General features: G+C 34.7%; 6 protein-coding genes and 1 non-coding gene across 8 annotated transcripts; 4 read left to right on the top strand and 3 right to left on the bottom strand.

Annotated features, from left to right (window-relative positions):
* Positions 1–928: 928 nt before the first annotated feature.
* Positions 929–2,581, top strand: LOC124915452 (proteasome subunit alpha type-7). The gene is made up of 3 exons (XM_047456166.1): positions 929–1,229; positions 1,753–2,167; positions 2,268–2,581. The coding sequence occupies exons 1-3, from the start codon at positions 1,057–1,059 to the stop codon at positions 2,424–2,426; spliced, it is 747 nt and encodes a 248-aa protein (XP_047312122.1). The 5' UTR covers positions 929–1,056; the 3' UTR covers positions 2,427–2,581.
* A 1,070-nt stretch (positions 2,582–3,651) lies between these two features.
* On the bottom strand, positions 3,652–3,725 carry TRNAI-AAU. The gene has a single exon. It is a non-coding gene; the product is annotated as a tRNA-Ile (tRNA).
* Positions 3,726–3,824: 99 nt separating this feature from the next.
* Positions 3,825–4,844, top strand: LOC124915248. Its single transcript, XM_047455930.1, has 3 exons — positions 3,825–3,869; positions 4,405–4,518; positions 4,603–4,844. Exons 1-3 carry the CDS (start codon positions 3,855–3,857, stop codon positions 4,729–4,731), a joined length of 258 nt encoding a protein of 85 aa, XP_047311886.1. The 5' UTR covers positions 3,825–3,854; the 3' UTR covers positions 4,732–4,844.
* A 131-nt stretch (positions 4,845–4,975) lies between these two features.
* On the top strand, positions 4,976–6,921 carry LOC124915246 (protein POLLENLESS 3-LIKE 2-like). Its single transcript, XM_047455929.1, has 3 exons — positions 4,976–5,385; positions 5,534–5,902; positions 5,996–6,921. The coding sequence occupies exons 1-3, from the start codon at positions 5,230–5,232 to the stop codon at positions 6,689–6,691; spliced, it is 1,221 nt and encodes a 406-aa protein (XP_047311885.1). The 5' UTR covers positions 4,976–5,229; the 3' UTR covers positions 6,692–6,921.
* Positions 6,922–8,647: 1,726 nt separating this feature from the next.
* LOC124914695 (protein ALTERED PHOSPHATE STARVATION RESPONSE 1-like) lies at positions 8,648–11,009 on the top strand. Its single transcript, XM_047455291.1, has 3 exons — positions 8,648–9,501; positions 9,564–9,978; positions 10,046–11,009. Exons 1-3 carry the CDS (start codon positions 8,817–8,819, stop codon positions 10,836–10,838), a joined length of 1,893 nt encoding a protein of 630 aa, XP_047311247.1. The 5' UTR covers positions 8,648–8,816; the 3' UTR covers positions 10,839–11,009.
* Positions 11,010–11,024: 15 nt separating this feature from the next.
* Positions 11,025–16,956, bottom strand: LOC124914696 (cell cycle checkpoint protein RAD17). 2 transcript variants are annotated; one of them, XM_047455292.1, is made up of 12 exons: positions 16,514–16,956; positions 15,968–16,016; positions 15,076–15,161; positions 14,961–15,008; positions 14,522–14,583; positions 14,306–14,433; positions 13,506–13,822; positions 13,024–13,357; positions 12,589–12,714; positions 11,622–11,826; positions 11,491–11,551; positions 11,025–11,404 (listed from the first exon to the last, which is right to left on the bottom strand). In XM_047455292.1, exons 1-12 carry the CDS (start codon positions 16,694–16,696, stop codon positions 11,180–11,182), a joined length of 1,824 nt encoding a protein of 607 aa, XP_047311248.1. In that variant the 5' UTR covers positions 16,697–16,956; the 3' UTR covers positions 11,025–11,179. The 2 variants fall into 2 exon arrangements, with proteins under 2 accessions (XP_047311248.1, XP_047311250.1); XM_047455294.1 differs by having other exon boundaries at positions 14,306–14,408; positions 14,527–14,583.
* Positions 16,957–17,202: 246 nt separating this feature from the next.
* On the bottom strand, positions 17,203–26,128 carry LOC124914036 (vacuolar protein sorting-associated protein 35A-like). The gene is made up of 22 exons (XM_047454498.1): positions 25,868–26,128; positions 25,686–25,782; positions 25,443–25,566; positions 24,153–24,338; positions 23,164–23,251; positions 22,861–22,917; positions 22,681–22,770; positions 22,458–22,580; positions 21,575–21,649; positions 21,441–21,500; positions 20,786–20,902; positions 20,193–20,432; positions 20,049–20,114; positions 19,767–19,856; positions 19,292–19,381; positions 19,116–19,205; positions 18,510–18,578; positions 18,335–18,415; positions 18,133–18,240; positions 17,941–18,044; positions 17,750–17,851; positions 17,203–17,648 (listed from the first exon to the last, which is right to left on the bottom strand). Exons 1-22 carry the CDS (start codon positions 25,964–25,966, stop codon positions 17,438–17,440), a joined length of 2,367 nt encoding a protein of 788 aa, XP_047310454.1. The 5' UTR covers positions 25,967–26,128; the 3' UTR covers positions 17,203–17,437.
* Positions 26,129–27,068: the final 940 nt, after the last annotated feature.

Below are 27,068 nucleotides of genomic sequence, written 5' to 3'. Positions count from 1 at the left end.
TATTTAGGGAGGTGGAAGAGACTACTTCACACATTTCTTTTGTATTGTTCTTATGTTGAACCCCTTTTAGAGTTTATTGTGGAGCATTCACAAAGTTAATTGGGTTATGCAATGGACCATCAACGATTTTTGGTCCAAACGGGTGGATCAATGCAAAATCGCTGGGTTTGAAAAGAAGTGAATTCATATTCCACTAATCATTTGGTGGACTATATGGCTAAAAAGAAATAAGAAGATCTTTGACAACATAAGTAAACCCAACATAATTTTTAAAAGCCTTCTTTTGACCACTCTCGCGGAGATCAAGATGAACACCGTCGTTTCTGCTGAATGCATCGTGGATCTTCTAAACGAGATTATAAGGAAGTAAAATTTTGAGGTTACATTTGGCTGCCCTTTTGAGGTTGCATATTGAACTGGTTTGTTCAGTTCACTAGATAACTTGTTGTTTGGCCTCCTTTATATTTTGTTTTTTTGACATCATTGAGGATTGACTGATCAATCAAGTCTTTTTGGCGCTTTTTGAAATTGTGTCTCAATTGACACGACGACCGACAAACAGTTCTTTGACCGACACTATGTTCTCATTTCCTCGATTTCGTGGGACAACGTTGATTTTGTCTTTACTATTGCCGATTTGTTTTGAAATATCATTCTTTTGGTGGACATCAATTTAGTTGGGTGTGAGACTTGAGTCACTTGACCATAATTTTTTTATATTATTCTTTATTCTTTTTATAAAATGAATTTTATTAAAAATAAAATAATTATGACATAAGAGAAAAAAAAATAAAAACACAAACATATTGTCTAACAAATCTTCTCGAATATGTATAGCTCATTTTATAATTTTAGCCCTAAAAGGACTTTGGTTGGTCTATTGGGTTGGCTATCTTGTCATCCAAGAATACGAAAGAAACCAAGTTTAGAAGTCATTAGTAGGTGTAAAAGTATCAAACAAACAGACCGCGAAGAGAGAGAGAGCAAATCCCAATCAACCCTGAATTCACATAACCCACAGTCGCAGAAGCACCCAGCAGCAGCTAGAGGAGAGAAATGGCGAGATACGACAGAGCCATCACGGTGTTTTCCCCCGATGGACATCTTTTCCAGGTCGAATACGCCCTTGAAGCTGTTCGCAAGGGAAACGCCGCCGTCGGCGTTAGGGGAACCGACATCGTCGTCCTTGGCGTGGAGAAGAAGTCCACGGCCAAGCTACAAGATTCCAGGTCCTCTCTCTCTTTCCTTTTCTTAGGGTTTCGATTACCCGATTCTTATTACCTTAGAATGTTATGGAAATTAGGTTTTACTGTATTGATCTGCACTCGAAGCTGTTGAAATGTGTAACGGGATCATGTTTTTATCACATGGATTTGCATGATTCAATCTTTTTCCATCCGATCCATTTCCTCGATTAAATCAATTTTTAGCTTCTTTGAGCTATTGATTACTCTTACATCCGTTTATTTATATTGGTTCACAAAGGTAGCATCTGTGATTGATTGCTTGTCGTGTTAGATAACTATTAGTATACTGGTCTTTTATCCAAGTATCTTTGAGGTTCAATTATGCAGGAATGATCCAGCAAAATCTCATTGAATCCAATAATAAACTTGATCTTTGCCAGTCCCAAATCATGTTTACTGTGATTTAAACATGGATGCAATTCAAAGCCATCTTATCTGAAGATCATAAACAAACAGTTACACACTTCTTCTTTTGTTGTTTCATTTTTGCATTTTTGTGCTGCAGATCAGTAAGGAAGATTGTAAACCTGGATAACCACATTGCATTAGCCTGTGCTGGGCTTAAAGCAGATGCCCGTGTCCTTATTAACAGGGCTCGGATTGAGTGTCAAAGCCATAGGCTTACTGTTGAGGATCCTGTAACTGTTGAGTACATTACTCGTTACATAGCTGGTCTCCAGCAGAAGTATACACAAAGTGGTGGTGTGAGGCCATTTGGACTTTCAACTTTGATTGTGGGATTTGACCCTTATACGAATATACCATCACTGTATCAAACAGACCCATCTGGCACATTCTCTGCCTGGAAGGCAAATGCAACTGGAAGAAACTCAAACTCAATGAGAGAGTTTTTGGAAAAGAACTATAAGGAAACATCTGGACAAGAAACTGTCAAACTTACAATTCGTGCTTTGCTTGAGGTTAGTCTTATTATTTTGCCATTAGTTTTTCTTTCTTTGATTTCATTGTAGAACTTCATTGAGACCATGGTTGTTGTATTTGGAAACCTATACGCATTAGGTTGTTGAGAGTGGAGGAAAGAATATTGAAGTTGCTGTGATGACAAAGGAGGGGTTGCGTCAACTTGAAGAAGCTGAAATTGATGCTGTTGTTGCTGAAATTGAGAAGGAGAAAGCTGATGCTGAAGCTGCAAAGAAAGGTCCTCCCAAGGAAACATAATTTGACTTATTTTATCATCCTTTCCTTATCTTTCTGTTCTTGCTTAGGACATCTGGATTTCAGTGTGCTTGTTATCTGAGAAGTTGTTTCTATTTGTCTTGATTGGAAATGGTGTTAAAGGACATATTGCAGTAATAGTTTTATGCTTTTTTTTCTTACTGAAAGTTCACAGCCAAGTTTCATTTTCGCTCTTTTTGGAGAACTGTTATATGAATCCAATTGTCATGTATCCAGGAAGATGGCTAAGCGTTCACAAACAGATTCATTCTAATCAATAATACCAACAAAACAAGAATGATTGTTGTTTTTCTTAAATGGTCGTGAAACACAATTCTAACTTTGTAGTTATGAGCTATGTGTTCTAACAAACTTAAAATGCCGCCCTATCATGATTCGAAACTACTACATAAGATGACTAAGTTTTCACAAACAGGTTCATTTTAATCAATAATACCCAACAAAACAAGAATGATTGTTGTTTTTGTCTTTGTTTTTTCTTAAATGGTGGTGAAACTTGTATCTAACTTTGTAGTTATGAGCTATGTGTTCTAATAACCAATTTAAATGAATCCTCTTTGTCATGTATCCAGGAAGATGGCTAAGCATTCACAAACAGATTCAATTCTAATCAATAGTACCAACTAAACAAGAACGGTTGTTTTTCTTAAATGACCGTGAAACTTGAATCTAACTTTGTAGTTATGAGCTATGTGTTCTAACATCGACTTAAATGTCCTATCATGATCCGAATCTACAACATAAGATGACTAAGCTTTCACAAACAGATTCATTCTAATCAATAATACCAACAAAACAAGAATGATTGTTGTTTTTGTCTTTTGTTTTTCTTAAATGCTTGTATCTAACTTTGTAGTTATGAGCTATGTGTACTGACAATCGAATGAAATGTCCTATAACAATCTAAATCTACTACTATTTAGTTATTAATAATGTGTTATACCAACTGACCTACATGTTTTGTACCCGCATCTAAGACTTCATAGTTATGAGCCATCCAAGTCTAACTATTTGAAAAAATATGTTAAATGGTGGTGAAACTTGTATCTAACTTTATAGTTATAAGCTGTGTTCTAACAACCGACTTACATGTCCTATCACGAACCGAATCTACTGCTTTCAAAAGCTAGCTGGCTAACCCTTTGAAAGACCCGATCAGAAATAACTCAAGAGGAACCCGAATTTAGGAAAAAATAAATAAAAAAGATGGCCTATGCAGGTCTCGAACCTGCGACCTTCGCGTTATTAGCACGACGCTCTAACCAACTGAGCTAATAGGCCATTTGTTTATCAAATTAATAAATATTAAAGTTATCATTTGTTATACTAATAATTACATACAAAGAAACCTTCTTTTTGAGTGTGATTCTTTCCTTTTATTTTGGGTCGTGGGTTTGTAAGAAGAAGAAGATGGAAGATTACGAGGTAAACCTCAATTTCTTCCTTTACGCCGCCACCTCAAATTTACGAATTAGTGTTTTGTTTTGTAACGCCCGCCCGTTGTCTGATCCGTTAACTCACTCGTCTTAATATAGTCGTCAGATTTTGAAACCTAATTTCTTCAATTTCCAGGCACATGAATACTTTTTATTTGTCTCTCTCTATCTATCTATGGTTAGTAGTAAACGCATAAATCTTTATTCTTGGAGATGAACTTGCACTTTTAGATTGATATGGTTTTGATGAACACCAGCAGTTTGTCCTTCCCCTTCACCATAAACCCTTGTTTTTTGTTATTGTTGTCTTGAGACTTGAAACCACAGATTTGAAGTACAACCCTAAGAAATACTTGTTCAAAGGATTGATGTAAAATCAGTAAAATCTTGATTTGTTGCTTTGATTTTTCTGTCTTTTTCATGTAACCCTGAAGAAATTAGATGCATCTGATTATAAACATACATGTTCCTTGTTGTTGGTGTTCTTGTTTGAAAAGCATTCATTTTGTTCCTACCAAATGCAGACTGAAGAAAAGAAACAAGCTGCTGCTGATGTTCTGTTCAACTATTCTAAATTTGTACTGGCATGTATAGGGAATAAGGTTCGACCATGTGACATGCGGTATCATCTAATGAAGGTTAATTATAATAATACATTGTCTTCTTACTTAGTGACTCTTTTTCATGTCTATTGAAAAAACATGACATAATTGGTCTTTCAGGAGGTTTCTGGACATCCAACATCATTGAAAAGGGGGGAACCGCAGGTTGCTATTTCATCTGATGTAATGGGATCATCCAGTTCTAGCACTGCCAAACTCGACAAATCAGATAGTTTTCAAGCCTCATGATCATCATCATCACTTTTATAAACTTCGTTTTTGACAATCTTTATATTTGAATCTTGATTTTATTATATAAATGTTTATTATGTATGTCATCAACTAAACTCTGTTATGTGTGATCAAAATGTGTAATCCATCAAAAATGAAAATATAAGATATATGGAAACAGCACATTTAATTGATATAATAATTTATTACTGGTGCTAGTAGAGTAGATATTAAAAAAAAATTAATGGGCATACAGAACCCAAGATCCGATTCTAAGCCCATAAAAAAAAATACCTAAAAGAGTTTTCAACGGCTAGTTTGTATAACGGTCGGATTTCAAAACTCCGTTTATATATTGGACTTTTCATGCCCTTTCTTGTTCTCTCTCTCTCTCGCTCTCTCTAAAACTCCATAGTTCCTTCGTCTGTTTCCCGTTTCGACATTTTTTCACTTCTTTCTCTAGGCATCATTCCACATATCACTGAAACGATCAAATCCCAAACAATTGAATCGAAGATGATGCAAGATATGTGGAATGCTCCTCAGGGCTTCAGATTCACGAAATCAGCCCCTTCTTCTCCGGCGAAGGCTCATGGAGTCTCGGAGTCCTTTCACGTCACCCACAAAGTTCCTGTTGGGGACACTCCTTATGTTAGAGCAAAGCACGTTCAGGTATAATAATAATAAGAAACCTTACAATTTCCAAAAAGATGTGTTCTTGATTCTTGGGTTGTTTTCTGATTGTCTTATTATTATTATTATTAGTGTAATTGCTTTGTAGCTGTTTGATTTACATGCTTTGTTTTCTGGGTTTGATCAGTTAGTGGAAAAAGATCCAGAAAGATCAATTCCCCTTTTCTGGGCGGCTATTAATTCGGGAGACAGAGTTGATAGTGCTCTTAAAGACATGGCAATCGTGATGAAGCAACTGAATCGAGCAGAGGAAGCCATAGAAGCGATCAAATCGTTGAGAAATCGATGCTCTGATCAAGCCCAAGAGGCTCTTGATAACATCTTATTGGATCTTTACAAAAGATGTGGGAGGTTGGATGATCAGACTAGATTGTTGAAACACAAATTGTTCATGATTGAACGAGGTATGGCTTTCAATGGAAAACGAACCAAGACCGCCCGTTCACAGGGAAAGAAATTCCAAGTCTCCGTTCAACAAGAAGCAACCCGATTACTGGTAAGTTGTTGTTACCATTTTCATTTTTATACAAAAAAAAAAAAATTGTAGAATTATTCTGAAAATGTGTTTTTCATTGTTGGTTGGATTCAGGGGAATCTAGGATGGGCACTTATGCAACAGAATAATTACATTGAAGCAGAAGATGCTTACCGTAAGGCATTACTGATATCACTTGACAACAACAAGATGTGCAATTTGGGTATCTGTTTGATGAAACAAGGAAGAATTAGGGAGGCTAAGGATACTTTAAAAAGGGTGAATCCAGCAGTTTCAGACGGGCCAAGAGGAATAGAATCTCATTTAAAAGCATACGAAAGAGCCCAACAAATGCTGAGAGATCTTGAATCAGATTCTATGAACAAGACCATGGATCGAGTAGAACAGAGCAAGCTGTTTGATTCCTTCTTCGGTTCTTCCTCCCTTTGGCAGCCACAGCCTTGCTGCAATTCATCCAAAAACAGAGATATTGAATCATTTGGTGGTGACGAAAACATCAGTTCCTCCATTAACATAATCAAGCAGCAGCCAATGAATAATTCGTTGAACATTGATGCACAGCCTTTCCATTATGATGATCCATTTGGTTGCCAGATTCCTCCTCATCCTCTTAAGAGGACAAGATCAGCCTCTGAAGTGGAGAAAAAGTGGGAAAATCTTCTTCCCGATAATAAGGACTTTGAAGATGCCATTGTTGCAGCAATGCTAGGAACTGAGAAGACGAAGAAGAGGCTCAAAGTTTTTCAAGACATAACATTGTGCCTGAGTCCAAGGAGCAGCAAGGCCTAATCTTATTATTAATTTGACTAATTACTTAATTAATTAATGATGATTGTTTTAGTCAATAATCATTTGAATAATTCTTTCTTTATCTTTACTAATTGCTAGCTAGCTTAAGGAGGAGGATGATGGAGATTAACTTTTTCTCCAGTAGAGAGGAGATTAGAGAAGAGAAATTGTAATTTTCTAATTCTATCAGATTATGTAATTTTCTTATTTTTTGAAGTAATCTTATTAAATTGAATGGTATATTTATTTTGGAAACAATGTCAAATTAGTGTAGGTATATTAGTGGAAAATGAAAAAGTATGTTATTTTAGTTATTAAAAAGGCTTATTGGGAAATGAAAAAGTATTTTATTTATTATAATATATTTTGTATTTAAAAAGTATGATATCACCAAAATATATATTATTAAATTATAACAAAACTCTTTTTATAAAAATAAAATTATAATTTCAACCAATTAAATAAATAAATTAACAAGGTTTGAAATATTTATTTAATTAACAAAAACTTAATTTAACATGTTCACACTTCTTATATCTTGTTTGTATTATTAATAATAGCAATAAAAAACTATTTTAGTAATAAAAAGTTATTAATTTGGTATTTTGTTAATCAATTAAATGTATCTATTCACACAATTTGTTTATTTTGGATTAATTTTTTTAAGATTTAATCAATCGTGGATGGACCAAAATAGGATGATGATAATATTTGTGTTATTATTAGTCACTCTAAATATTGATAAAAATGTAAATAAATATATAATCATCAAAATATTTATCTATATATTATATTTTATATTTTAATAATATTCTAATCCTCAATCCAAATCTAAATCTGAATCCAAATCCAATGTCATCCCGAATTAAACTCATTTATTAACAATTTCCCAATAATTCAATACATAATTATCCCTAAACTCCCTCATCCCACTAATTAATGTTATTAAGTGGTACTCATATTTTTAGAAATAAAAAATTTTGACTTTCAAATGTTAAATTTTTTTCTTCCAACTAAATTTATTATTTGATTACACTTTACAATCTTTACACTATATTTTTAAATATTTTAAATAGAAAAATGACCAAATTCATTTAGTCAAATTTAACAAAATTGGACTTAAAAATAGAAAAAAAAAAATCTGATGACAGATTTCAACAATGTAGCAAATTTGTTAGTTAGATTTAGCCATTGAAAAGATGTGGGTAATATTTTAGGTTTTTCAAAAACTTTCTATAGACAAATTAGGCATGAAATCTTTTAAATTACCAGAAAAATTAAAATCCATTTTTTTTAAGAAAATAACCGATATACATTAACAGCTTGATCATTAATTGAATAAAAAGTTACCGTTGTGCCTATTCTATTACCAATTGCAATAATGTAGAGTAAGTATTTACATATTTACATGAATATATTTACATGAATCTGGTTAATTCAAAATTCAAAATTCAAAATTACACAATAAGATCAGAATTAATGAATTATTTTTAGGGTAAGTTAGATTCAACTTATTTTTTATAATTTATTTAGTTAGAAGAAGTAGAGAAAAAATTGAGTTTAAACACACAATTAATATAAAGAAAACCAAACAGGACTTAATATAGATTGATGGAATGAAACATTCTAATGCTGACAAAGGGTAGTACAAGTGTCTCTCTTTAAATTGTTTAAACCATGAAAGCAATTTTTGCATGGCCGTTAAATTATTAAATCCCCAAATTACCCCGCCGGACTTCCGGTGCTACTTTCTCCGTACGACTTTCAATAACCCCTTCGTGTTGTTTGACTCAGAGTCAAAAGAACTCACCTTTATTGCAATTTTAGATACAATGAGGGGTATTTTAGTCATCTCAGTTCCATTATAAAAGTTCTGTCTCTCTGCCCAACGTTGGTCTCCACTGTCCCAAAGCGTGCTCTGTCGTTCGTCTTCTTCACTCCGCTACTACAGTGAAATAATATAGAGAGAGAAACAGAGAGATTTGTCATTCTGAGAAACCAAGAAGTGTTATTTTATTTTATTTGTCTCTCTGTCTGTCCTCCATTGATGATTGAAGCTTGAGAAATCAAGGAAAGTGAAAAAAACCCATTTTGGTTTGATCTGATCTGTGATTGATTTTGTGAAATGGGGAGCTGTAATTCAAGAATAAGGAGAGAGGAAATGGTGTCGAGATGCAAAGCAAGAAAAAGGTATATGAAACAGCTAGTGGAAGCAAGACAAGCTTTTTCTGCTTCTCATTCAATCTACATTCGTTCTCTCCGAAATACAGGTTCTGCCTTGCTTCAATTTGCCACCACCGAAATCAACCATATTGAAACAAACCACCACCACCATCTTCCGCCTCTTCCCCCACCCACTCCCCCGCCAAATCTTCATCCTCCTCCGCCGCCGCCGCCGCCGCCGCAGCCGATGAGTCCAACTCCAACTACAACAACATGGACAACTTCCACCACCGCTTCCACCGCTCTCCCACCGCCTCCACCTCCGCCAGCAGTTTCTGGATGGGATTTCTGGGACCCATTTATACCTTCATCATCTAGGTCGGGTACTGAAGAAGAATGGGAGGGAGCGTCGACAACGATAACTGGGTCAGAGGTTGCCGTTAACCACGCCGTCGCTGCGCCTCCTTCGGTTGTAACCACTACGACGACGAGCGAGCTGGCCATGGTTGTGTCGTGTAAATCGAAGGACCTGTTTGAAATAATCAAAGAGTTGGATGAGTATTTCATCAATGCTGCCAATGCTGGGGGATCTCTTTCGTCTCTGTTGGAAATACCCTCTTGTTCATTCCAGGATCCATCTTCATCAGGTATTCGAATTCGATGTATGAAACTTAAATGTATGATTTTTTCTTATTAAATTTTGTTGCAGGTAAGATTTATGGGTATGGAAAAGGTTTGAGTCCAATGTTATGGTCATGGGGATCTTGTAGAAAAACAGATTCTTTTAAAGTGGGCGAGTTTTTGACAGAAAGAAATCAAGGTGATACCTTGGTTGGTAGTCACTCATCCACGGTGGAGAAGCTGTATGCTTGGGAGAAGAAATTGTACTCAGAAGTCAAGAATGCTGAGACATTGAAATTGGAGCATGAGAAGAGAAGTTCACAGCTTAGGAAACTGGAGATAAAGAGAGCTGATTACATGAAAACAGAGAAAATGAAGAAGGAGGTTGAGAAATTGGAGTCAAGAATGATGGTTTCTTCCCAGACCATTCAAACTACATCTTCTGAAATCATCAAACTGAGGGAATCTGATCTCTACCCACAGCTCGTGGAGCTTGTTAAAAGGTCGGTTACCTTCTTCATACGTTTTGAATTCTAATAGGATTATGAATTTTTTGTTTTTGTGGAACAGATTGACGGGGATGTGGAGAAGTATGTACGAGTGTCATCAAGTTCAGACACACATAGTTAAACAGCTAAAGTATCTGAATGTGACTCCATCAACAGACCCAACCACTGAAATCCACAGACAATCGACTCTCCAGCTTGAACTCCAACTCCAACAATGGCATCTTGGATTCTGCAACTTGGTGAAGGCCCAACGTGACTACATTCAAGCTCTAGCCGGTTGGCTTAGGCTCAGCCTGTTCCAATTTGGGGAAAACCCTTTGTCAAAAACATGTCAAGACTCAGCAATCTACTTACTTTGCGAGGAATGGCTTCTCGCAATCAACAGGGTCCCGGATAAAGTGGCTTCAGAAGGGATCAAGAGCTTGTTAACTGTAATCCATGTTATTGTTGTTCAACAGGGAGAAGAGCAGAAGCAAAAGAAGAGATCTGAATTGGCGTTTAAACATTTGGAGAAGAAAGTGTCACAGCTTAGGGCATTGGAGGGAAAGTATGGACCTTCGTTTTCAATGCAGCCGGAATCGTCGAGTGGTAGAATTAGGACAGACCCGATATCGATAAAACGGGCAAAGGCAGGATCTTTGAGGGGGAAAGCAGAAGAGGAGAAAATTAGACATGAGAAGTCAGTTGGGATGACTAGGGCAATGACCTTGAATAACCTACAGATGGGTTTGCCTCAGGTGTTTGAGGCAATCACAGGTTTCTCCAATGTATGCATCCATGCTTATGAATCAGTATGTAATAGGGCAACATCCATTTCTCAAGATGCCCATGAAGTAAAGAGGTTACTCACTTGAAAGAAACACAGATGAAGATTGTTCATCATTATTTTCACTAATCAACTAAGTTTAGGATCATGTAAGTAGTAGTAGTTTGTTTGACTGTCCTAATTTAAGTGGGAAGCTTCAAATTTTCTTTAATTATTGTATGAAGCAAACTTCATTTCATCCAAAGCAGAGTGATTTCTTCAAAACGAAAATTAATTTGTCATAAAAGTTGATATGTTTAAAAGAATCGTCCAATTATATAGAAATGTTGGTGGAGATAGATGATAATGGATTTCCCACTAAAACTATATTTTACAGGATTTACAAATACAAAAAAGGCTTGCTATTTTATTGAACAGTTAAAATATAAACTACCAATCTTCAATTTCATCTTCTGAGCTAGAACTATTCTCCTTTAATCTTGAGCTGTTGTTTGGCTTCTCGTCTTCTGATGTGTCGGATTCTATATAAGAAGCATTTGAATCTCTAGATTGAAGCCATTTAAGGGCAGGTCTCCACTCGGTTGCAAGAACAGACATATTACATGACCTCCACCCATTATAGGCCATATGATGCCTCTGGCTCGCTATCTCCAACTGAGAGAAGACCAAATTGTATAATGAAGGAAACAAACCTTACTCTCAAAATAACCCCACATCAAACAATGACAAGAAAATCAAACCTTGTTACGCGAGCAAGATTGATCCACCTGCCAAGACTTTGGACGTCGAATGGCATGCCACCTAATAGTTTCAGAGTAATTAAAATTCTGATAGATAATCCAGGTCAGAATGAATGTGTAAATAAATGAACCTGGAACTCAATGGATGAGAATTTCCAAACAGCACCCCTCGAACAGCAACAGATGCTGCTGCAGACTCTACAATGTTCTCAATCTTATAGTTTTGTCTTGTTAGCATGCCACCACCATTCTGTGCAACAAGGATATCAGCATCACTCAAATACGAGGATATAACCCATGCATCATCTATTGCTTCCTCACCTAGAAAATCCAGAACTGCAATCAAATAGTTCCCCACATTAATTTTAGTCTCGGTAAACTTTTGATTGAAGAGAAATGTTTGTGATCCATAGTGGCGTTCAATTAGTAAAAAACAAGCTGAAAGAGAAAGAGTACATAATCAGAGAAGAAAAAACACAAAGAACAGAGATTGTTAGATTCCAATAAGATCGATTAGAGTAGCTCCGCAAAATGGTCATCATTAGCTGATGCCCACCCATTAGAGATTCTAGTCCTTGAAGTCGCCCATCTTTTTGTATCTCGCATGAGGTTTTTGAGTTCAAAACACTAAGAGACTAGCATCTAAGATGCTGAAATGATTGGTTCTCGGTTTTCTTGATCCTTTCTCAGTGCAGGAGATGGCGCCTAGTCTTGTGTGGCCTTTGAGTACAATCATCTTGGTTCTGTAGAGGCAGGGATGCCTCCGTAGTCCTGTTGGAGAATCTGTCAGAAGTTCAGAACGTCCCTATATGAGCTGTGGTTGAGGGGTGGCGAGGGGGTCAAGGGATTTAAGAGGTAAGTAGTGGTGGGGGTGATCGAAGCTAAGGGTTGCATTCTGTCTCATTTTTTATCATCTGCTAAAATTTAGTCCCTGTTTTATCTAGCTGAACAAATGGAGAAAAAGCAAGCAATACCAGTTTATGTTTCACCTTTATCTTATCACAATTCTTATTTATGGGGTTAACTGGATCAACTGTTAAATGCACCTTACAACAACTAATAAGTAAGACTTGAAAGGACATTACGATAATATATTACCATTTTCATGTAGGAAATCAGCAACGGGCCTTGCTTGTCCATGCGCTTGGCAAAGGATTGTTTCTGGAGCATCCATTTTGAGTGGAAGTCTTGCTAGTTTGTCCTTCACCCTGAATGCATTTGATTCTGCAAAGATAAAAAAAAAATTATATGAGTTTGTAAAGTCTCAAAAGCAAGGCCATAAAGATATCAAACATTCATAAAACTCAATGATTTGATAAAGCTCTTATTTAATTGATAACGTCCCACCACCTGGTGTAAATAAAAGCTTATACTGACCAAAAAAGAGGTTATTCTTCATTATCAATTCCTTAGCACCAAAAACCTATGTAAGGGAGTATCCTATTGACCAGCATAATCAATTATTGTTAATTATGTTATGAATTTTCTTCTCAATCACAAATAGGTTTGTTTAGACAGTAAGGATTTACATACCCATACACGCAACAGCTCCTGTCTCTCTTTTGTTGTGCAGAAATTTTCCCAACGCATGGAAAAGAAAGAGAGTTTCATCTTTGCCAAGTGGTACAACAAATCCTTCTTCAAGCGAATTATTCGCATTGGATCCCTTATCAGGGAAAGTTTTAGCAATTCCTGCACGTGGTTTCAAGCAGAAGTATTGCAATGATGTGACCGCATTTCTGATATCACCTCCACTGGATTTTGCTAGAAAATCAATCTGCTCAGCACTCAACAAGCGGTGCTCTTCTTTGCATATCTTATTAAGGGTCTTCTTGATGGAATTTACTGTAATGGGATTGAAAGCTACCTGTGAATCAGAATAGTCTCAAATGAGCACAAGTTAAATAAACTGACCAGCACAAAGTAAACAAACAGAACTTTTATTCTTTTTGAGATAACTCCTTTTATTTTTTTTAACAAACAGAACTTCACATTGAGAACATGGAATATGCTACCTTACAAGCTCCAGCATTTTGAAGTGACAATTGAAGCTCGTCCATATTCTGTCGGTTGTTGTCAGAAGAGTCTGATTTATCATACTCAGTGATCAATATGATGGTTGGGGTGCGAGCAAATTGCACTAGAAGATGCAAGCACCTGAGAAGCCTTGCATATGCACTTCTTCCATTTGTCATCGGAAGATCATCAATTACAAGTATGGTTGAGGACCGTGCTTCTCCAGAAGTTGAATGGGACGTGGAGATCACTCCATATTTCCTTATTTTCTCCACAAAAGTTTCAAACTCCTCCAGTTTTGATGTGTAGCATACACCTAAAATGTCAATGTCAGGACATTCTATGAATATGTTTTATCAATGACCACAAATTATAACATGGACCATTTCAATCTTGATTCTAATTTGAACCTTAAAAATATGTTGCATGTATCTCTTACTTCAATTGAATAAGTCAAATTCTACAATAGCCTTAACATCTAACCAAGAATGAAAACGATTTCTCCAAAATGTTTCATACGGAAAAAAAATTATACATAAAAAGGAATGAGAGAGTGGATACACATTGGAAGAGATAGAGGAAGTTTGAAGGAGTGAGAAAAATATCCAAACCCAATAAATCATAACACATCTAGATAAACATTATGTTTCATTATATATCAGCAAAAATGAATTGAACACCCATCCTTAGTTCCTCTTTGAATTGCTCAGAAAAAAACTGGAACAAGTAAGCTTGTTATTCATCACAAGAGACATGCCTCTACAATCACATGGAGAAGAGAAATAAGTGTTTAGAGGACCTGAACTAGAAGTATGGACATATTCTTGCCAGTTTGTAGGAGTTGGTGCATTCCACTCACACAAAGTAGCTCCAAGGTGAGATGCAACCACATGGACAGTTGCCTGCAACCATTGGTCATACAAACAACTAAACTTAATGCAGTGAATAACAAAATAAAAAAAATCAAGGTTCATCAGCATATGGTACATATTATGGAGGCAAAAAAAAACATCACCATACAGATTTTCCGACTCCAGCAGCACCAGTGATGATAAGGACATTATGAGAAGTTTCCCCCTGCAATTAGAGAATTAAAAGGTTACAAGTTTACAGAGTGTACCAAATATCAGGCAATGGCAGTTAACAGTATCGGCTATTTCATTCATAGGTACACTCTACATTTCAAGCCATCATAAAACAGTTTTGAATCAGTGTTACAGCATGTTATGAATTCCAGTGATGGACCACAAATAATAAATAAAAATGAATTTTATGGAGCAAGAGTTTTCAGATTTCACTCAGTTCATGAGCTCACATCATTACTTTATTTGACTAAGACTACTACAATTTTAGGAGTATTCTAATGGAAACAGAAACATGAAACTGGAAAAGGAAAAGGAAAAATCAATCAGGACAAGTTGTCCAGTGGTATTAGGGGTGAGTATCTCTATTACCTGCTGATTTCTCAATCGCTCAGAAAACCAGGTCTTGACTTCATCAACCTTCAAATAGGAAAACCAGAGGTGTCATCAAAAGTTTAGAATAACTAAATCTAAGCACTAGATTCACCTTCTTTTTATGAACAGCAAGCTCGTCCAAGGAACAAGGTTTGTACTTCTCAACCCATAGATTCTTCTTGAAGCTTCTGCAGTACTCTAATTATCATTGAATACGTGTCAGACTTTAAGCAGGAATATGTGGGTCAAAAAATATAAACTATAAGAATTTTCATTTCAAAAACTAGGCCAAAATAACACATTAAAAATTAAAATTTTGCAATATATTCAAATTGAAACTTTAGGTTTAAGTTGTACAGTAAATTCCCTTAAAGTTGAACGAGATATTGTGTTGATATAATCATATTAGGTTAAAATTAATGATAATTAAGTGTTCAAATACTTAAATAGTGCAACTATGAATTTATTGTTAAAAGGCTAAAGTTTTGAAAATAAACATTCAAATTCAAGACAGTAAAGCTTATTTGTATCCAAATGAGGATCAAGCTTTTAGCAAAAATAAATAAAAAAAAGTGGGATCAAGAAAGATTATTGAAATATTAAAATAATCTCAAATTGATTAATACTTCAACTCGAAGTCCAAATATGAATATCTTACTAAACTTAAAAGTCTCAATTTGGATTTCATCTTTTCATTTCAACCTAGTTAGAATTTTCGTGAAAAATTACTTGATTATTATTCAAATCTCATTTTACAATTGAAGTGCATAACTCCAACATATATCCCCTAAAAAGAAAAAGAGAATTAACATCTTGTCAATATCTTGAATAAAATGATATGCAGGTACTTGAACAAGTATAAACCACATTTTTAGAAATTGCATAAGATAAGAGCAACAAAGATGACGAATAATATGAATTGAAGGCAAAAGACCAAAGATTAGCACAAAGAATTTTGTGAAAGATGTATGCACATCAAAAGACATTTTTTTATAGCAGCATACCAGTAGATTCCCTGAATCCTTCGTCAAAATCTTGACACAATAGCTTAATCTGCATGAAGCAAAACAATTTTCCATTATCTTAATCACTCAAAAACAAGAACATCAAGGTACATATATACATAATCGAGTTAAAGACTTCAGCAAAAAGCAAGTTTTCTCGAGACTCCAATAGTTTGAAACTGACTTTGCAGGAGAATTTCAGACTAGATAAAGTGTGCCAATCTTTGATTACATAACCTGTCTATCTATGAAACTAATTGTTTAACATGCTAAATTCCTAAAGTTTCAAAATGAACCTTAATAAGAAGTTGGCACTGAACAATGAAAAAACACATTTTAGATGTTAATTTACTAACTCAAGTGAAAAAACATTGACAACAACAATAGCATCAAGCTAGAACTAACGCAACCATGACAAAGAAAATAAAACATGAACAGTAACAATGTATGTTACTAACTCTCCTAAAACATTAGGAGATAAGGCCAACAATATAATCAACCTAAAACTGGAGATATACAATTGGAGAGCATAAACTGATAGCATACCTCGTTGAACCCTGCCGAAGAGCATACGGGAGAAGAATCCGAGATGCGAGTTTTCTTAGCTCTTCTTCTGGTATTTAGACGAGGAACTGTAGCATGTACAGAACCAGACTTTGAACCGACTGTATAGTATTTCTCTTCTTCTTCGTCTGATGACAAGAGAACAACCGTATTCCTTTTCCCCATTACAATAATAAAAAGTAAACTATCTCCAGAGGTTTAGAGTAGTCGATGTCTCCTCCTCCATTGTTGAGATAAAACGAAACGAAGGATTACGCTGCCCTAGAAAACTACTCGCATCGAAGACGATGGAAACAAGGAAAGCGAGACCAAGGGCATAAACTAGTGATTGAGAGGTTTGAGAAAAGGCGCGTATCGTTGGAAAACTCGAATGGCGTACCCGAGAAGATGAAAAGAGAGGACCTTCCCCCGCGCGCTCTAGCCAACATTTATTTCTTGGGCCATAAATCAATAATTATTTTTCATTATTTATGCAAGGAAATATAATAAATAAATATCATTGAGTTAGCTAATTAGTAAATAAATTATGAAATAATTGACTTACCAAATCTATATAAACTATTATATAAATAAATTCTACATACAATGATTTTTTTTTTTTTTCAAATACATGCAATAAAGTTCACTAACTCATCTTTTTCAACAATTTTTTTTTTAAAAGATAAGATTAATAATTAAAATGTATATAGTTTGTTAATATTTAATTAAATGGTTCAGTAATTATCCCAAACATAATAAGTTACATGTGCATTACAATAATACCTAAAATGGAATACCCTCCTCCATCTAGGAGAATCTGCTAACCTTTTTTTTACAACAATAAACATAATTGAATGATGACATTAAAAAAATCCAAAACTCAAAACAAAGAAAAACAGAATACAATGTTTGCCACCATTACAGAATTCATACCCTAATTGCTTCATATCTATCGCCTATAGTGCCTCCCTTTTGCTTCTGGAATTGAATGTAGCTTAATGTGCTGGTAAAGAAAGCATCGGCAGCCGGATCTGGGTTGAAGTTCTCACTTTGCATCTCCGTCTTAATCGCCTCAACAAGCCCTTGAATTGCATCTACTGTGATAGAAGAGTTTCCCTTCTCAAAGAAATAGAGATATCTAGCACAAAGAGAACATATATAAATTGATAGTTTTGTATAGGGACTAGGGGAGAGGACAATAATATTAGTTCGAAATCCAATAATGGTGAGATACAATACTTATTCAATATTTCAATGTAAAGAGCGATGAATCCACTGCTATCACGTGTCTGTTGAACTGCATTAGCAATTCTCTGAGCTCGCTTCAAACATAGCAATACCCTGGACCGTACCATAAAAGATTAGGTCCATAATCCCAAATCATTAACTAAAATACCCAAATAATCCACATTTTCAAAAAACTAATGCACCTTTCTCCATCCTTGAGGCTGACTTGATCATCAACCCAGAAAAGATGAGAGCATGCATAAATAGCTCTGCATTGATCTGGCTTCTTCAGAAGCTTTGCCGAGTACTGAGTCAACAGGAGGAATGGAACGGAAATTTAATGAAATTACAAGGAAAATATAATATTGATAATATTAAATCATTATGTAATTTACCCCAGTGGCCTTATGGGTTAAGGTATCCCTGTTCTCAACACCAAAGACATGCATCCTCTGCAGAGTACCTATAATTAGATGTAGAGCAGTCACCTGTGCTCTAGAATCCTATCACGACAAACATTATCCAATAAAAATCAAGAAAATAAGAAAAAATGTCAACTATCCCCAGCAAAATTAGCACAAACAAATAATCTATTACCGAAATCTCTTCTTCGTAGAGGATGTATGCTTGTGTGAAAAATTCATAAGCAACAGGTTCTAAATCACAGTCATTTGCAGCCTGAGTGAGAAGAAGGATAAGACAACTTTAGATATTAATAAACTTTAGTCACCCAGCATTGGGGTTGATTGAGGAAATCAATAGTTTCACATACCTCAGCACATTGTAAATATAACCTCAATGCCATTTCAGGTGCTGGAACGACTGACAAAGTCTCAATCACCTGGAATCAAACAACAAATTGGTAATACAAATCTTTAGATGAGACGGAAGTTTCTGATAAGACTGGCAGTGCATAACTAGTTGATGATATGCACACAAAATGAAAGGCAAGCCAATGAAAATCCTGACAACCTCAAGTAGGAAAGGAAAACAAACCTATTTCAAAACTGTTATTTTGTCTCAATCTTTGTAACAGTTACGATCCCATTGAAAAATCATTAAAGTTTAAACTAAAAGTGTTTTTCTTTTAAGATTTTTTCTCTATCATTATCTAGATTATAGTGTGTTTTTAACTTTGTTGATATAAAGATTACTTTTTGGATCATGATCCAGATTTTCTTTGACATTGTGATTTTTGGAAACATAACCAATATCGATATTTTCGGATCACACAAATGTCCTATTTTTACAAGGTAAAAATTCTAAGTGGTATTTTAGACATAAAATGACAATTATTATTGATTACTTCAGTGACGAGTTAGCAATAACCATGCAAACCTGTTTTGGCAAGGCATAATACAACTCCAACATGATTTACCTGATTCAAAAGTTGAAAGATTTTCTCGGGAGTTGCAGATGCTTCTTCTCCAGATACACTTTCCTCATTTCCTTGCAATTTTCTGACCAACTGCTCAAGGAGAAATGATTTCAGGTTTTTTGCTGATGCTAATTACACTTTTAAGAAATGTGATGCACAAGAAGACAGAGCCAAACCTTAAGAGAACTAAAAATCAGAGGTGGGAGAGTAAATGGTAGTCGTTTTGGACCTCCAGTTTGTATATGCTTCCTCACAGTGTTTATGATCTGGTAAAGAGGAATATTTCATGGTAAAGTATCAATAATCACGCAGCAGTTGTAAGCCCACTGAAAAGTAGTTATTAATGGTTCTTAAAAGAAGAAGATATAAGGATAGTTGCCAGTACTAAAATAAAATTAATGAGATGGTTTTCCTTTAGTGGATCGTTTTCAATTTAACAGGAATTAGCCTGAAATGTTATATATCCCTTCAGCCGCAAGATAAAAGACATGAATCAAATAAATCAATTTCCTCTTTGTATTTAAGAAATGTAAATTCCTCCATACTTGAAAAAAAAATAAACTGGACCTCATTTCCAAATATCAAATACCAGACAGGCATCTGTGCATTTCCAAAGTAAGTAAACATATATTGTAGTAGATGCATTATTACCTTAAACATCTCTTCTGGGTCTTCGTTGTACAGCATTTGAATTAAACGTGAAACTGAATTCTGCTCCTCATTGAAGTCCTCCTCATCAAGCTGAAAAGGAAACACATAAATGAAAGCCACTGAAGTTATTTAAATGAGAAGTTTTTGTAGACAAGACAACTACTATAATAGATTTAAAATCCAAGAAAAACTTAGCCAACATTTAGCAAACATATTAAATTCTGACACAACTCTTTGCACCATATTTGTAACCACAAATGTGACATAAGAATTGAAAATCACCTCATCATGAAGATTGTCAGCTGAATCGCTGATTAGCCCTTTTATCAATTGAAACAGAGCCTCCACCTACATATGTCAGAACAGTAATCCATCATTCAAAAAGAATATTCTGCAAGAAATATATATATTTTTTAGAGATTATACCTTGTCAGCTGTAGATATACATGTCCTGTTCTTCATTATACTCTGGATGATAACACCAGCCATTACTTTAGTCTTTGCATCATCAAGATGCTCCATCACTCGAGGATAGTTAGAAAGTTTTAGTGCAGTCTCAATACTATTGTATTTCTCAAGAGGGCCACTAAGAAGTGCAACAATCTGTTCTGTTGCCTTGCTATCATCAAGCTTGCCTTTTCCAGAAAACTTCTTAACACATGCTCCCTGAAGCAGACCGAAAAAGTCATTTTCCATAATTTACAGCCCTTGATAACTTAGAGTTAAAATAAATATGATCTTTTTTACTAAAGGATTAGAAAATTAATTTTCAATTGATTCTGATAATGAGATCAAAAAAATAAATATATCAAAAGGCATCTCCCATACAAACTGTACTAACATTAATTGTGAGCCTCCATATGAAGAGATCTTATCACTCACCGGATTTGCACATTGTTACTCTAAATTCAGTAGGGAATTACGAATGCCAGAAGCCATTGATCAAATTTAATAACATTCTTTTCCATAAGTTATCAGATAACACGGGAAAGGAGTTGGGACAATTTGAGATGACGCACCAGTATTTGATCCACATAATCAAGTCGATCAGGATGCACATGCAAAGTGAATGTTAGAAGAGATGAGTATAAAGCCACAACTCCAGCATCGGGCATGTCAACCTGTGCTTCAATCACCTATATTAAAACAACATTTTCAGTTAACAGAAAGAGTTGGATGAATGTCATAATCGCCCAAAAGAACTGACTGAATCAGAACCTCTAGTTTCAAAGAGAGGTAAACAGGTTATTATGTTTACGAAGAAACAGAAGTTGAGCAATGGTAATTCAAAATATTCCATGAGGGATTCTTTGGTTATTCCAATCAGTCTATAATATGGATATTTTATAGAAAGGGATAACCTGCATCTACTACCACTAACAAATAAACTTTGCAAAGCTTTCTACTAGACACCCGTAGAGAGAAAAAATAAAGGAAGAAACAGATAATACAAGCCAAGAAATTGATAAGATCTAAAACCAGATATTACAACATATCATTCTCAACATAATTGGCATCTGAGCTGAAAGCATTCCAGTTTCCACCCTAAAACTTTGGATGTACAGAAGAAAAGAAACTGAAAAACATATTTATGTAACCCACAAGATGTATCAGTTCGAAAGACCAAGATCTTATATGCTAAGGAATATTACAAACTAATGATGCAAGATTTACCTTTCCAATAGCATTGCTCAGTTTTTTAAAAGCTTCCACTTGCAAGAATTCAGGTAAAACCTGTCATACAGGAAAAAGAAAGAATTTATAATTATACCTGGAACAAGATCAAGGAAGTAATAGGAATTACTCACTTCTGTGCTTGATGCAGCATAGTTTGACAGCCTTTCCATTAGACGTGAAAGCACCGTTTTAATGTCAACTAATGGCTGTGATGTATGAGGGACAATAAACACGTAAGAAAGAGAATTTGTGTAATTCAAAATACACTGTGTTTCATGTAAGAGAAAAGAAAACATCAGTAAACCATGTATTGGGAACTGGAGGGTTATAACATGACGCTACTTTGACATAATGATGCCAGTGTCAGTTGACTATATATACAAAAAATACTTGCCAGTAAAAATAGAAAAGGTCAGTACATGAAGGTTTTGGAGTATTTATTGCGAAAAATGTTTCAGTGATACAAAGTAGCTCGAGTTTATAGTGAAACATAGATGATATGATGTAAATCTGTGTTCTAATAACATCAAATGTAGCTGATCAATGTCCCTTTCATACATGAAAACAAAACTTAACTTTAATATTTTCACCAGCATCCCATATATATATATATATTGTAAAAGGTTGTCTAAAATAAATTACACGTCATCAATGAAGTGCTTAAAGAGCACATAGAACTACAAACAACAAGACTCCTAAAAGGTAAGAAGTATGACATATAATGTGAGACAGAGGAAGTGCTCCTAGAGGTTCATCTCATGGTTTTAGTATAAGAAGATCGCTGAGTATGACACAATATAAACTTCTAGATTCTTTTCAGACAAATTGAGGGGTGAACATGATAGTGTGAATACACAGAATCCTGGTTCAGAGAATGGTCTCACAAGGACACATGTAAAAATAGCAACATATCAAACAAAGAAATCAAACAAAGAACCCTGAAAGAAGTGCACATCAATCATGCCATGGGATAAATGTGTAATGTTTAAGGAACATAATGAACAACGGAACCACCTGAAGTTGAGGACATGCACCCAAGAGTGTCTCAAGAGTCTGTAAGTGATACTCATCGGGAAATACTTGAATTATACAATCCATCAAATAGTACTGTGCAAGATCATCTTTACAATTAACAACCTGCAAAGACATGTCGAGAATTTATAAACATTAATCATTTTGGACAAAAAGGAAATAATACTTCGCCAATCAAATAAACTATAACTAAAACAAGTCAGACCTGCTCCAAGACTTTGGGAAGCACAATATCTCTGTACATCTCAAGATCGATGCCTTCAATCTGACTTAAAACATGTAGATTCTTCCCAACCTATCAAACAGGTATAATGAAGCATAACACTCAGCAGTGAAGTTACAGCTACTACATGGCTTATTTAGAAATTCAGTAAAATTATATTACAAGGTCACGAAGCTCGCTTCTTTCTTTCTCTCGTTTCTCCTTTTCCCGAGCAGGTCCCTGCAGAGCAGAAAGCCCCAGTGCAATCCTCAACTCAAGATCAGCAAATAGTATGAATGATGCACAACCACTATGAAACCTGCATGACCAAAATCATGCCCTTACGATTTTTACTTTTATTGTTTTTTACCTTTGCTGCACACCTGCCTAATCACTATTTCCCCCCCTCCTTTCTAGTTTCTACACTGATGACTAAGCACAAGCATACTGATTACTGCAAAAATTAAAATTTAGCACCAAACTGACCTGATGCTGCATCCGCACCCAAAGTTTATTCATTTCTGTAAAGTTTTGGAGAACAAAATCAACCGCATCTGTGACAGTGTCAGCATCCCTGGACAAGCAAAAAAATGCTCTTATAATTAAATAGTTGTTCAGGTTGACTACCAACAGTGGTTAAACCGCTTGAATCGATGAAAGCACTAGGAAAGTACAACTTGAGAAATGCTAGCAACTTATCAAGAACAATTAATAAAGCCAGAAATGATCATTATTCAAGACTTTTTCACTTTCTCCAATAAGCAAATTGAAGATAGTTATAATATATAGTATTAATACTAGTCAATGAAGGTCCTTACTTATGGACGAGGTTTGTGATATTTTGAGATTCACTTTTAATGGAAGCCTAGGTCAAGGTAAGAGTTATGCAAAATTGGAATTCTGAGGAACCATAATGTGAAAGCCTCAAATAAGAAAAGTAAATATAAGTCATAGAACACCCTCAAAAGACTAATGTGACAATAACCTAAGATAATCAAGGGAAAATTTGTGATCTCTTCCATGGCATAGTTTGGATTAGATGAGTTATTCTGCTTAGTGAAATTATTGGGGCTCAAATGGAAGGTGCATTTCAGTTGGGGCATTGAGGTAGTATCTTTACTCTGTTTATGGGATCACTATGAGATTTTTTATAGAATTTGCGGAACTTTGTGTTAATTTTTCATTCATATTCCAATAGTTGTTGGTTTTCTTTGTGCCTAATTGTATCACACTCTTCATCCTTGAAGGTCATTTGGTTGTTTGAGGTCTTTCTCTTTTTTTACCCTAATCTTTTTCCCATTTATCCCTTTTCTATACTTTGGAGAGTTGTTTTTATGTCTGTATTTTGGGACAATCTTCTATATGGAAGCTTTAGCTTAAAAAAGTAGCAGTATAAGTTGAATCTTGGGACTAGCAATTATTCAATTTACTATGCTTAATCATGGGATTCTGCAAACTGAGGCTTGTTTCCTTACCCTTCATACTCAGAACCAATATCTGGCAACTTATTTCTACTAACTTGGCAAAGATAGCTCCTCAAGAAGAGCCCACGGACAGGATGCTGTATGCCACGGCACATTTCAACTAGATCTTTGAGTATATCTTTCGCAGGTGCTTCTTTTGACTCGATATAGACAGATCCAACTGTGCAAAGAAGATACCTGATAAAGCAAAAAAAAAAAAACAGGAAGAGGGATTACAGTAAGTCAGGGGAATGAAGGAGTTATCCCTAATAGAAACAGAAATTACCCAAACTACGATAGGAACCATTGGAAAATTGAAACTTTTTAATTCCAGAAACATGTTTAGTGTTTTTTTTTTTGTGAAAAGGAATATCCTAGTATTAATAATGAGAAAGATTTACAGATTAGTCATGTTTAGCTTTAAGTCTATCTCATAACTGTATCTCATAAAAAGGCTTTAGCCGCCTTCTTAAGTAATTCCAAAGAATATTGTATTCCCGTGTGTCATATCTTCTCGCGTCTTCAGTCCTCTGATTTCAGAATGTCTTGGATTCAGATCTTGTCATCTAATAGTTTTGCCAGCTTTCAGTATGCTTTTCTGCTTAATGGTTAAATCATTTTCTCTCTAAGAAAAAACTCCTTTTATATTTTTTCAGTTTTCTTATAATTCTTTGTTGTTGATTTTATGTTTCCTAAATTTCCGGACTGCCAAATGTAAGATGATGACTAAGAATCTTAACAGTCTTGGCAAATGTCACTTCATTTTTTTACATAGTCCTCATTATGGTCCTACCTTACTCCTAACTCTAGAAAAATTTTTACTAACAATTGTGATTCCTTTCTTATCTTATGTACGTCAACTAGGAACAAGATGATAGACCTTTCCCAAGTTCATGAAATCCATTTGTAATCTTGATGCTTACCAGTATCTATAACTACTGCTACACTCAAAATCCTTCCACTATAAACCAACTTGATATACTCCTAATTTACATTTCTCATTATACCCAATCATAGAAATTTCATAGTGTAAATAACAACAGTAGTCTTTTGCTTAGAGCCCTTTTGGAATGGCTATCGAGAATAAATATTAGGTTGTGAACTAATTTTAGCTGCATTGCTTCTTATTTTTCTCTAAATGTCTAAAAAACTTGCAACCAGCTCTAAACCTACACTTGATATCAAATCTCCAAAATAGAAAGAAAACTAGTACATTCACAATCTTTCTAGAGGATGCAATAACATTATAAAGATGATACGATCAGAATTAAACAAATACTATACTAGAAAAATCTCACTTACAGCCTGGGCAATATGTTGCCAGCATGCTGCACAAGTTCATAAAGATCAATGATAGAGCAGCCACGTCTAGTCTCCTCCTTAAAAAACATCTCCAGCTTCCTCAATTCATCAAAGGCTCGCATGTCTTGAGGAATCAGAATCAGAATCAGCCATAGAACAAAGAATTAAACAACTGATCTCAACGTCTAAGTGACCAATAGCGAGATCAAGTCTAATGTAGAACAGTAGTAGATGAAAACTAACATAGTTCATAGTATTTGTGAGGCGGTAACCGTGAAGTCCGTAACTCGGACAACATCTGCGCAGAGTACTTCAGAGCGTCTCTTAGATTGTTCGAGTCCTGAAGAGAATCAACACGAATTAGGTTATAAAAATGAATCGATGATCCAGCTACAGATGAAATACACTAAAGAATTAGTTAGTACCAGAGAACGATGCATGAGCGAGGCATTCTGCTGAAGGCCGGTGATACCTGAAGCCAGCCATTTCTCTTCGTCTCCAACTCCTCCGCCGCCCTGGATCATTCTCTCTAAACTTGCCCTGCACTCTCCCTCTTCTCTACAGAGTTGCGTTTGACTTGTGACCTTCTCTCTCTTCCTTTCCAACCCCAACTGCCTGTCAATCTTTCCGCGGAATAAAATCGGGGCGGTTCGAACGGAGGAGATCTGGTTCAATTCAAGTTCTTCGAATTAAAATAATTAAATATATATTCGAAATCATTCCGAATAAATATCAGATTAACTCTTAGAATTGTGTAATATATTCAAAAATAATCCAAAACTTTACCCTATGTATTCTTATTTAAATTTGAGTAAGACGTATACCTTATTTTTTTTTATTCATACTTTATTTCCTATCGAAATTTTCGATACCAAAAATTCATCCATTCAATCTTAATTTCGATATACTTTAATTTCGGTACGGTATCAATATTATATGATACCTTTAATACCTAAAAAAATGAAATATTTTATAATAAAATAAAATAAATGTCTAGAAATTAAATGTATAGAGATTATATATATTATATAATATAATTAAATTTTTATTTATTTTTAAAAATTATATTTTTATAATTAAATTTATTTTTATAAAAAACGGTTAAATTTAGAAAAACAAAATAGATACCTTAAAAAGTTAAGCTTCAAATATGTTAAAAAAATAAATTTATTAAAATTGGTTTATTAATGAGAGTTTGATATTGCTGTGTAATGTGAATTTATTTTCTGAAATGAAAATTAAAACATAAATATTTACAATTTCATTCGTCATTATTTATTTTTTTATAATTATTAAATATATATATATATATTTAATTTATAAATATTATTTTGGTATTTCGGTATATATCGACCGGAATTTTAAAAATATCATAATACATTGATTGTACAAGTATTTTGGTATCGGTACCACCTTGTCTTATTTTGAGTATACCCAAAAATCAATATTTTTGATATTTTGCGATACGTTCGATATACCGATAATATCGGTAGTTTTCTCACCCTTATTCTTATTTGTTTATGAGAATTATATTTTGATTGAAAGTATTTGACTTTATGTATTGAATCATGCATTAACATGTTGAGATTTTAATAACAAATGTGAAGCTTTTGGTATAAATTGAAA

The sequence above is a fragment of the Impatiens glandulifera genome, chromosome 9, assembly GCF_907164915.1.
Source record: "Impatiens glandulifera chromosome 9, dImpGla2.1, whole genome shotgun sequence".
NCBI classification, from domain to species: Eukaryota; Viridiplantae; Streptophyta; class Magnoliopsida; order Ericales; family Balsaminaceae; genus Impatiens; species Impatiens glandulifera.
Note: the sequence above shows the minus strand (reverse complement) of the source record. Positions and strands in the feature narration are given on the sequence as shown.

Excerpts from the sequence above, each read along its gene's own strand:
- LOC124915452 (XM_047456166.1), top strand. The coding sequence starts at position 1,057 with ATGGCGAGATACGACAGAGCCATCACGGTGTTTTCCCCCGATGGACAT. Across the intron at positions 1,230-1,752 it reads GCCAAGCTACAAGATTCCAG|ATCAGTAAGGAAGATTGTAA; the intron begins GTCCTCTCTCTC and ends TTTGTGCTGCAG. Across the intron at positions 2,168-2,267 it reads CAATTCGTGCTTTGCTTGAG|GTTGTTGAGAGTGGAGGAAA; the intron begins GTTAGTCTTATT and ends TATACGCATTAG.
- LOC124915248 (XM_047455930.1), top strand. Across the intron at positions 4,519-4,602 it reads TGCGGTATCATCTAATGAAG|GAGGTTTCTGGACATCCAAC; the intron begins GTTAATTATAAT and ends TTGGTCTTTCAG.
- LOC124915246 (XM_047455929.1), top strand. The coding sequence starts at position 5,230 with ATGATGCAAGATATGTGGAATGCTCCTCAGGGCTTCAGATTCACGAAA. Across the intron at positions 5,386-5,533 it reads TTAGAGCAAAGCACGTTCAG|TTAGTGGAAAAAGATCCAGA; the intron begins GTATAATAATAA and ends GGGTTTGATCAG. Across the intron at positions 5,903-5,995 it reads AAGAAGCAACCCGATTACTG|GGGAATCTAGGATGGGCACT; the intron begins GTAAGTTGTTGT and ends GGTTGGATTCAG.
- LOC124914695 (XM_047455291.1), top strand. The coding sequence starts at position 8,817 with ATGGGGAGCTGTAATTCAAGAATAAGGAGAGAGGAAATGGTGTCGAGA. Across the intron at positions 9,502-9,563 it reads CCAGGATCCATCTTCATCAG|GTAAGATTTATGGGTATGGA; the intron begins GTATTCGAATTC and ends ATTTTGTTGCAG. Across the intron at positions 9,979-10,045 it reads CTCGTGGAGCTTGTTAAAAG|ATTGACGGGGATGTGGAGAA; the intron begins GTCGGTTACCTT and ends TTTGTGGAACAG.
- LOC124914696 (XM_047455292.1), bottom strand. The coding sequence starts at position 16,696 with ATGGGGAAAAGGAATACGGTTGTTCTCTTGTCATCAGACGAAGAAGAA. Across the intron at positions 14,584-14,960 it reads AGCGATTGAGAAATCAGCAG|GGGGAAACTTCTCATAATGT; the intron begins GTAATAGAGATA and ends CTCTAATTGCAG. Across the intron at positions 13,823-14,305 it reads TGTCCATACTTCTAGTTCAG|GTGTATGCTACACATCAAAA; the intron begins GTCCTCTAAACA and ends TTGACATTTTAG.
- LOC124914036 (XM_047454498.1), bottom strand. The coding sequence starts at position 25,966 with ATGATCCAGGGCGGCGGAGGAGTTGGAGACGAAGAGAAATGGCTGGCT. Across the intron at positions 24,339-25,442 it reads GGCAACATATTGCCCAGGCT|GTATCTTCTTTGCACAGTTG; the intron begins GTAAGTGAGATT and ends TTGCTTTATCAG. Across the intron at positions 23,252-24,152 it reads ATTGGTTCTGAGTATGAAGG|GGATGCTGACACTGTCACAG; the intron begins GTAAGGAAACAA and ends TTGCTTGTCCAG.